At 42.1% G+C, this 9,797-nt stretch overlaps 1 protein-coding gene across 1 annotated transcript; it reads left to right on the top strand.

Annotated features, from left to right (window-relative positions):
- Positions 1–8,822: 8,822 nt before the first annotated feature.
- Positions 8,823–9,797, top strand: LOC129403435 (olfactory receptor 147-like). Its single transcript, XM_055131776.1, has one exon. It carries the CDS (start codon positions 8,847–8,849, stop codon positions 9,795–9,797), a length of 951 nt encoding a protein of 316 aa, XP_054987751.1. The 5' UTR covers positions 8,823–8,846.

Raw genomic sequence — 9,797 nt, 5'->3', positions numbered from 1 at the left:
TTAGGATGCATTCAAAAAGAGACCATTTTTTCACTTACATTTTTATGACTGTCTTTCAAGGAGGCTTTGTTCATAATTCTGTTATTTCTAACTGTGATGATAGACTTGCCTTTTTATTTCACTTCTAGCAGGTCATGTCTCAATTTTGCCTCTTTATTTCCTCTCCTTGCTCAAGTGTTTTGTTCAATAATTTTGCATTTCTTAGTGGTTTGAGGCTCTTCCTGTTCCTGGAGCAAGCAGATATCATTGGGCTGCACTAGCATGCAACGGTGACAAATGGCAACGTTACTGGTGCACGTTCGAGCAAACTGAAGATCAATGGGACTAGTTATACAAGTGATACAAGTGTTTTTACTTGGCCATACATACCCTGCAATGCTGAGGGGTTACTTCTGATTCTGCACTCAGGAATCATTCCTGGCAGTGCTTGGGGGACCATACAGGTAACCAGGATTTGAACCCAGTTTGGCTACCTGCAGGCAAGTGCCCTACCCACTGTGCAATATTTCTGGCCCCTTGTTTTAATTTTTTTTTTTTGCAAAACTAATAGTGGGGCCAGAGAGATAGTACAGTGGGTTAGGCACTTGCTTTCTTGGGGCCAACCTGGGTTTGATCCCTGGTTTTCTGTATGGTCCCAGAGCGTTGCCAAGAGTGATTCCTGAGTGCAGCGTCAGGGGTACCCCCCTGCATCACCAGATGTGACCCCCAAACCCAAACTCAAACCCAAACTAAACAAACACAAAAGCTAAAATCTAATAGCTTGTTTATAAGAGGAACATACTCACACTGACTTTTGCAAAATGTTTTCATACTCCTTGTCCCTGGGGTATTTCAACTTTGGACAAAATCTAATGAGTTTTATAAGTTACCTAGAATTAAGATTCTCTCTTGCTGATCTGGATTCAAATGTGCCAAATACTATGAAATAATTCTTTTCTTAATCATATTGCTACATATGTTATATTGTTATATATATAAGAGATCTCTTATCATTGCAAATTATGGGGACTGTTTAGACAGACTGTGATGCCCTTGGTCTTGTTCTTGCTCTGCGTTTTTAAAAATCCCTCTCCATTTTGCCATTATGATTTTTCTTGTTTTTGTTGAGATTAACAAAATTTATACCCTATGTTACCAGCTTTGGGAACCTCTCTTAGTCCATTGCATGTCATCTGAAGGACTACATATATATATAGCTCCACTTTTTATTTCCATCACAGCATTAAGAGAATATATTATGTATGTAGTAATTCATAATGTGTCTCAGGATGACAAATAGTGCAGTTAATAATTTATTCTAAAAATTTATTATATAATATGGCACAGAATATTTTGAAAAAAGTAATCTTCTTGCAAATCTTATTGATCCTGAAGGAGAATGTTTCACATAATTAGGAAAACAATGATTGGGAGGTGCTTTGGGCTCAAGAGATACTTCGATCTCTGTTCCTGAGGGTTGCTCCTAGAAGTTCCTGTGGGACCATCTGGTGCTGGGGGTTGAACCTGGTCTGCATGAAGAAAAACTATTCTAACCATTGTTGTACTTGCCCAATGAGATTTATCATTGAAAAATATATGTGAATGATAGTAAGTTATATGAAGCAACATGTACCAAGCAACTTACTCAAGTCTTGTCTCATCAATAAGGTAATCAGTACACTATACTAGATGCTATTTTAAAAATATTTCTATACTTCACCAATGCTTTCTCCTTCAGTATATTTAGAATATTAAATGTAGCATATCAAGAATTACCTGTTGAATTAGATGATCTATTATACTCTAATGAATCAAATACAATAATTGACAACAACCATAAATCAGTGAGAACCTTGGGGTTTACTTCCTTTGTTGCATGGGGGGTGACATTGAGGAGAGCCCTCACAATTCCTTTGGAAGATTCTATTGTGGGGAGCATGATAAAGGCTTAAGAGCTGCCAGTTAATTTTTCAAAAATCTATTAGATACTGTGTTATCAGTTTATTTTTTGAACCAGAAACAAATGCATCACTTGGCATAAAAAAGATGGAAATATATATTTACAATGTCTTTATTTTGTGAGGTTCTCAGAATAAAATCTTTGTTCATCTCTTCTCATTTGGTTCAGCCAAAGATGTTTTCTAAAGACTGACTATGAGTTTGGAGCAAAGGCTCAAATATCTGTTCAGGTTTTATAATTTGAAAAGGTTAAAGAAAAGCTTGGGATAGATTTGTAATGACAGAGAACTTTTTTTCTGGCTAACGTTAATTTTTCTGCATTTATTATGTAGCGCTTAACTCTACCCAGCTGCTTCCTCCCTCAATAAGAATCCAAGATCCAGCATTGATGATGGTTTTTCTCTTCCATTAAAAGTGCCGGGTTCAGTTGCTTAAAACTGTCTTCTGTGAATTTTTTACTGAAACACATCTTTAAGAAACTTCCCATGTCTCAAAAAAAGGCATAAACTAGCATGGTGGTGCAACCTTGGGATTTAAGGAGATCAAAGTAGGAGCTGGAGGCGACCTTATGGGGTGGATGTAAGGGTCACATTCCTGCATTGCTGGTCCAGCTGAGAGAGCCAGAGGCCCAGTGCAGGGCCAGGCAGCAACAGGCTTTCAAAAGAGCAACTGACTCCTCGTCTTTTTGATCAACCTGGAGGGATGATTAAGGAAAAGAAAGTTTTTCACACACAAGATATTTCTAAACAAAAATGATTGATAATGAAAGCATTGTGTTTTGAGAATGAAAGAACTTAAAATAAAATTTTTTTTCAAGATGTGCGTTTTGGTGGTATCTTTTGGAAACTGGAAGCCTGTCTCTAAATGAATTGTAGTGACGTTGATGCCTTTGTGATCTTCTATATATTCTGAATGAAAACAATTTTAATTGAGCACCGTATTGTTTTCTACATATGGAAATCCCGGGTGAATCGTGCTAAAGGCTCAGCGCCTGGAGAACAGTTTAGAGACCAGCTCTCTAGAGGGCCCATGGGGATGGGCCTGCCTGCAGGAAAAATGCCTTTTTGTCCTTGTCCCAGCCATTGCTCACTGCAGGCCTAGCCAACTGAATGAGGCCATCAAGTCTGCGTTTCAACAGCACAACCAAAAAAATAAAAATAAATGTGTATGTGCCTGAGTATAGGTAAGATAGAGAAGAGATCGCTATGATAATAATAGCTGTGAATTATCATATCTGGACAAGATCTAAGGGTTAAAAGTAGGTAAGGGATATTCTTGATAATTTTTCAGTATCAATATTGTATACCATAATGTCCAAAATTAGGGAGAGAGTGAGACAGAGAGAAGAGAAGAAAAGCACCTTCCATAGAAGCAGGCAGGAGGTTGAGGTGGGCCGTAACGGGAGAGAACGTGGGGACGCTTGTGCTGGGAAACATACACGAGTGAAGGGATGGGTGTTGGAATACTGTATAACTGAAATCTAATCATGAACAGCTTTGTCATAGTCTATCTCATAGAGATTCAATAAAAAAGTTTTAAAAATGGAAGAAACACTTAGATTTCTTAGATTAAAATTCGGTGATGATGTCATTTTGCATTCCACCCTGCAGTTAAAGAAATAGAATTTCTTTTTTAAAACAATTTATAATTTTTTTTGGCCCTTTGGGTCACACTGGAGATCCTCAGGGCTGACTCCTGGCTCTGCACTCAGGAATGATTCCTGGCACTGCTCGGGGGACCATATAGGATGCTGGGAATCAAATCCGGGTTGGCCGCGTGCAAGGCAAACGCAATACCCGCTGTACTATCACTCCATCTCCAACAATTTTATAATTAAAAATATTGTTGAATTTCCATGAATTATCCTATATTTAGGGCTGGAGTGATAGCACAGTGGGTGGGGTGTTTGCTTGCACATGGACAACCCAGGTTCGATTCCTCCACCCCTCTTCGAGAGTCCAGCAAGCTACCAAGAGTAATCTGCCTCATGGCAGAGACTCGCAAGCTATCCATGGCATATTCAGTATGCCAAAAAACAGTAACAACAAGTCTCACCATGGACACGTTACTGGTGCCCGCTTGAGCAAATCGATGAAAAACGGGACGACAGTGATATAGTGCTATGATATCCCCAGAATCGCCACTGATAGATCTCCTGGCAGCCTCTGGCTCATGCAACAGCTCTCCTTCCTCCTCCCGCTGTTCTGTCGCTTCCTGATAGTCATCACGCATAGGCTCAGTTTATCCCGACTTATAAGAAATTGCAGAGGGGACTGTCACAGGGATAGACGTCTCTGCAGAAAGAGAAGGAGCAGAAGAAACAGGCCTACAGAATGCGATTTCCTCCGTCTTCAACTCTGAAACAGCAAAAGGCTAATATTATCCATTATAAGTTGCCAAAGCGCAAAAGTATCTACAGGCATATCAGCTGGACCACAATTATTGTAATATTGCTGAAGCTCATGCCCTACCTGACTCCACGTATTCAGGATACCTTCCTTAGGAAACCAAGGACAGACTTTTCTTACATGCTCAAGAAAGTCTTCTATTTGCTTCTCTTCCATTTTCAAGGCATGGCAGAGACTGGCAAGCTACGTGTGGCATACTCGATATGCCAAATCAGTAACAACAAGTTTCACAATGGAGATGTTACTGGTGCCCTCTGGAGCAAATTGATGACAATGGGATGACAGTGCTACAGTGACAGTGCTACAGTGCTTTTTCAAGTCTTTTGCTGTAACATCATCAGCAAGGTTTGCGCAAACAGCTGCTGGTGACTAGAAGCTTGCCCCATTTTTATTCCCTATTATCAACTTACACAATACCCCAAACTTTTTAAATTACTCTGTAAACTCTGTAAATTACTTATGATGCATTTCTTTTTGTTGGGGTTCTTCATTGACTCCTTCATGCTATGGTCTCTGTTTGGGCACCACTTGCCACATGTCATGTAGCCAACTTGAATTTTGATGGGAGAGAGGAAGTGAGAACTGAAAGACGGGATAGGGAGGACCATAAGAAACATACAGCAACTTCGGGGGTCTGGAGTGATAGCATACCGGGTAGGGCATTTGCCTTGCATGTGGCAAACCCGGGTTCAATTCCCAGCATCCCATATGGTCCCCTGAACACCGCCAGGAGTAATTCTTGAGTGCAGAGCCAGGAATAACCCCTGTGCATTGCCGGGTGTGACCCAAAAAGCAAAAAAAAAAATTACCGCAACTTTATTCCAAAGCTCATTTCTTTTATAGTATGTAGTGAACACTCCGTGGGAAAGCCAAGGGTTACAAGATGAGCGAGATACATTATCTGTTATTTTGTCTTGAAGCTGCTTGCGCAAGAGTTCTTTGAACTTAATCAGGAATGAAGATGTAGCTCCTGGCCCTACCAAGGTGGATCAGGTGCAGCCTTCCCTCGGCCCTCCTTTAACAGGGTCAGCTGCCAGGCATGGAGCTTCCACATGCCCAGTTTCCCTCCCCCCTCATTCCCTTCTCAGGGAAAACAAGAAGGGGCTACCAAGGCCAGTCCCCAAGAATATGGATTGTTGTTTTCGCCAGCAACTCATTATTTTTGATTTTGGAGCAGTTCCCTCTGCAGTGCTCTGTGTAGGGGCTGAGGTGCTTCTTTGGCTCTACAGTGTCAAGGATCACCTGGGCTATTCTAACAGTACTCGGGAGCTCCAGGGTTGTGCTTGGCAATGCTAGGGGGGCATGTGGTCCTGGGGATCGAACTGGGGTCAACCATTTGGTGGACAAACATTCCAACCACTGTACTCTCTCTTTGGCCCCTTTGCAGCCACTCTTATAGGATTAATTAAGGGCATCATGTCTCATGAAAAGAATGGCAGAGCTTAGTATGGCAGGTTTTGTTGTTTCCCAAATGACTCTACTGTAGAAATGGAGAGTAAGTCAGGGATTGCCAGGAGTCAGAGATGTAGTGGAACAGGATGAGTTTGAGTACAGAGAGGAAGTATTTGTCTTTAGTTTTGTTTTTTGGGTCACACCCAGCTTACTCCTGACTCTGTCCTCAGAGGTCATATCTGGCAGGTGTCCCAGGACCGTCTGTGGTGCTGCAGACTGAACATGGGTTGCCCTTGTGAACGGCAAGTGCCCTACCCACTGTACTATCTGTCTGGCGCGAAAGTAGGAATAGAAAGAATTTCTCCTGTGGTGGTGGGATAGTTCTGTACCCTGATTCTTGTGATGGTTACATGAGCCAGTCCAAGGGGCAAAGTTGTGCAGATCTTCACCCAAACACGTGTGCATACACACATATCACAGTCACATACTGCGTGTAAAAATGATGGGAACTGAAGAGCTCTTGTTCAGTTTTTGCTGGTCACAGTGTTGTACCTGTGTCAGCTTCCCACCTTTGCTGTTGTATTATAGTCACTGGAGATAACTATATGGTAGGAAATAGATGGATTTCTGTGATGATATTCATGATTTTTGTAACTCCCTGTGATTTTAGAATTGCATCATAAAATTTTTAGATATCTTCTTTCCAGGATTTTCATAAACACTAGTACATACCTGGAAATTCTGTATTCATATTTTCTTGAAATAGAACTCTGGTAAATATTGTTTCTGATATATTTATTTTAATTCATATAAGTGAAAGACATACTGAGTCAGAAAAACACAAATTGGGTTCAAAAGATAGTGTAGGAAGGGTTAATTTTTTTTTTTTCTTGCTCACAGCTTCCCCCAACTCAATGTCCAGCACTGCATAAGATCCCCTAAGTGACCACCAGGTGCCACTACTGAGACCTCTCAGTCTAAACAACCCTCAACCCCAACAACAACAAAAAAATAAAAGAAAAACCTAAGGTAGTTAAAGGTCCATGAAGTAATGGATCACACATTGTAAATTTATTTATAAATGGTACTGATATTATTCATTAATATATTTAATAAATTGATAAATCTTACATGATACATCTTATAAAACACTTTTTTTTCAGGTTTGTCTCAGTCATATAATGATTAACGGCCCATCCCTTCTGGTGGTGGAACCAGTGCACTTGTTCCACCACCAAGAACCCCAATATACCCCCCTCCCACCCACCCCAACCTAAGTAGCTTATGATCTTCACTTTATTTTCTCTATACTTTGTGACAATCTATAAAGTCAGTAGAAAAGGACCCTAATGTTTTTATCTATAAAATTTCAAAAGCAATAATTATTTCAGGGGAGTGAAAGAAAATTAATAAAGAGAATATTCATAAGTCTGTGAATTTAAGACCTTAAAAGAAGGTGCTATGGAATTGTAGCACCGTAGCACTGTTGCTGCAGGGTTGTTGTTCATTGATTTGCTCAAGCGGGCACCAGTAAGGTCCCCATTGTGAGACTTGTTACTGTTTTTGGCATATCGAATATGCCACAGGTAGCTTGCCAGGCTCTGCCTTGCGGGAAGAATATTCTAGGTGGCTTGCCAGCCTCTCCGAGAGGGACAGAGGAATCGAATACCGGTCAGCAGTGTGCAAGGTAAACACCCTACTGCTATGAAATTGCTGCAGTCCCATGTGGAATAGTAATTAGCATAATTTCATAACAGTAAATTGTTTGCATCTCTGTAAGGGCAACAGATGATTTTCTTCTCTTATGCCTCAGGGAATGTGTACTCTCTGTTGGGAAATTAACACTTACTATCACCATCAGGGTGTTCCACAAACACAAACTTCCTCACTGCATTACTTCTTGTGATAGGAATGTCCTCAAGGGCATTGATGTTAGGATTTATAACCAGGGCCGAGCATATTATAAGCCCTCAGCAAGTCATGCCATATGTGTTTGGCAAGGTGACTTGTGTTTCCAATTTACGTTTTCACTTCTTACTCTATTAGAAAATTGATAACTAGAAGCTAGACTCCCACCTGGAATGAGTCTTGGAATGCCCAGACCGAGTTCTGAGCCCTGACTCTTTCACCAAGAGAAGCAGCAGATTCTGTGATCACAGCTAGTCAGCATTGGTATCAACACCGTCCACTCTTCTTCCAGAGCCCTGTGGGGAAAACCAGCATAAAGAGTCAACGTGGAGTCCTCTTAGGAGGAGAGTAAGTCAGTCACGTTTCTAGGGTTCTTTCCCTTTTCCTGTTGTTGATAAGTGAGGAAAAGTATTTCTGTTGAGTCACACAATCTGAGAGGACAGGCATGCCGGCCTTGCTGTTTCTGATAGCCACAGGCCCACTCTGATAGTGCCAGGAGCCCTGTCCAGCAGACAGCCACACAGAGGAAGATGAGAAACCTTTCCTAAAGACATTTAAATGGGGTTAGTCTTGTATTTGTCTGCTTGACAACTTTCCTCAAGCTTTACAACCAGCTTAGATAGCCCCAGAACTAAGGTTTCTCTTGCCTGCTCTCCTACAAGGCCGGGGAAGCACCTTTACAGTCCTTCATGAGTTCTCTGTCTGATTAGGATGAAACAAAGGGAAGAATGAGTTGCAGCTCTGGGGTAGGTAGTCAGTGGAGTCTTGGAGTAAGGGATCTGAAGACCCTCCCTTCCAGAAACAGAATATCTGTGAGGTCTCCACCCCAGAGACATTCTGTCTGTCTGGTTGGTTGTGACAGGACCTGAGGTGTCCAGTAGAGAAATGGAAACACCAACAGGGACTAGGAAGTGAAGAAACAGAGGAATGTGGGGGAGGCGTGAGGGAGAAGTCCTTGCTCCCATTGCTCACCAGCAAGTGGGCTTGACCTTTCCCTGGAGCAAAGTCAGTAACAGTTGTTTGTCACAGGCAAGAGACAATCCTTTAACTGCTGAGGGGAGGCCATGGTAGCACAGCCCTGCTGAAAAGCGGCACTTGCTTGACTTCAGCCTGTCGAATCCCCTTCTTGGAAGTGAGTCCTTGTGGAGAGTCGAGTCTTTGTGAATGGCATTGTCATCTCTTCTCACAGATTTCCCCAAGATGACAGTGCTGCCTCAGAATGATTCATTCGTGACAGAATTCCTGCTTGCCGGATTAACAGACCGCCCAGAGCTCCAGCGACCCCTCTTTGTTCTGTTTCTAGTGATGTACATTGTCACCGTGGTGGGCAACATTGGCTTGATCATCCTTATCATTCTCAACTCCCACCTCCACACCCCCATGTACTATTTCCTTTTTAACCTGTCCTTCATTGACTTCTGTTACTCTTCAGTGTTCACCCCTAAGATGCTGGTGAACTTTGTGTCAAAGAAGAACGTCATCTCCTATGCTGGGTGCATGACTCAGCTGTTTTTCTTTCTTTTTCTTGTCATCTCTGAATGCTACATGTTGACCTCCATGGCCTATGACCGCTATGTGGCCATTTGCAACCCACTGCTGTATAAGGTCACCATGTCCCCTCAGGTTTGCTCTTTGATAAGCTTTGCTGCATATTCCATGGGGTTTGCGGGGTCTGCCGCCCACACAGGGTGCATGCTCAGGCTGACCTTCTGCAATGCTAATGTGGTCAACCATTACTTCTGTGACATCCTCCCTCTCCTTCAGCTCTCTTGCACCAGCACTTATGTCAATGATTTAGTCGTTAACATCGTGGTGGCTATTAATGTCACAGTGCCCAGTGTTACCATCCTAATTTCTTACGTCTTCATCCTCAGCAACATTCTTCAGATCAAATCCACTCAAGGGAGGTCCAAAGCATTCAGTACCTGTAGCTCCCACATCGCTGCCATTTCGCTTTTCTTTGGCTCTATAGCGTTCATGTACCTTAAATTTTCTTCTCCTGGGTCTATGGATCAAGGAAAAGTTGCTTCTGTTTTCTATACTAATGTGGGGCCCATGCTCAATCCCCTGATCTACAGTTTGAGGAACAAGGATGTCAAAGTTGCCCTGGGGAAGGTCTTGACTCAAATCCAGAGGAAAAACAGGTTCTAA

This window comes from Sorex araneus, chromosome 3, assembly GCF_027595985.1.
Source record: "Sorex araneus isolate mSorAra2 chromosome 3, mSorAra2.pri, whole genome shotgun sequence".
NCBI lineage: Eukaryota > Metazoa > Chordata > Mammalia > Eulipotyphla > Soricidae > Sorex > Sorex araneus.
The sequence above is the reverse complement of the archived record's forward strand: the minus strand, read 5'-3'. Positions and strand labels throughout refer to the sequence as shown.

Bases quoted from the DNA above. Each gene is read 5' to 3' on its own strand.
- LOC129403435 (XM_055131776.1), top strand. From the start codon at position 8,847: ATGACAGTGCTGCCTCAGAATGATTCATTCGTGACAGAATTCCTGCTT.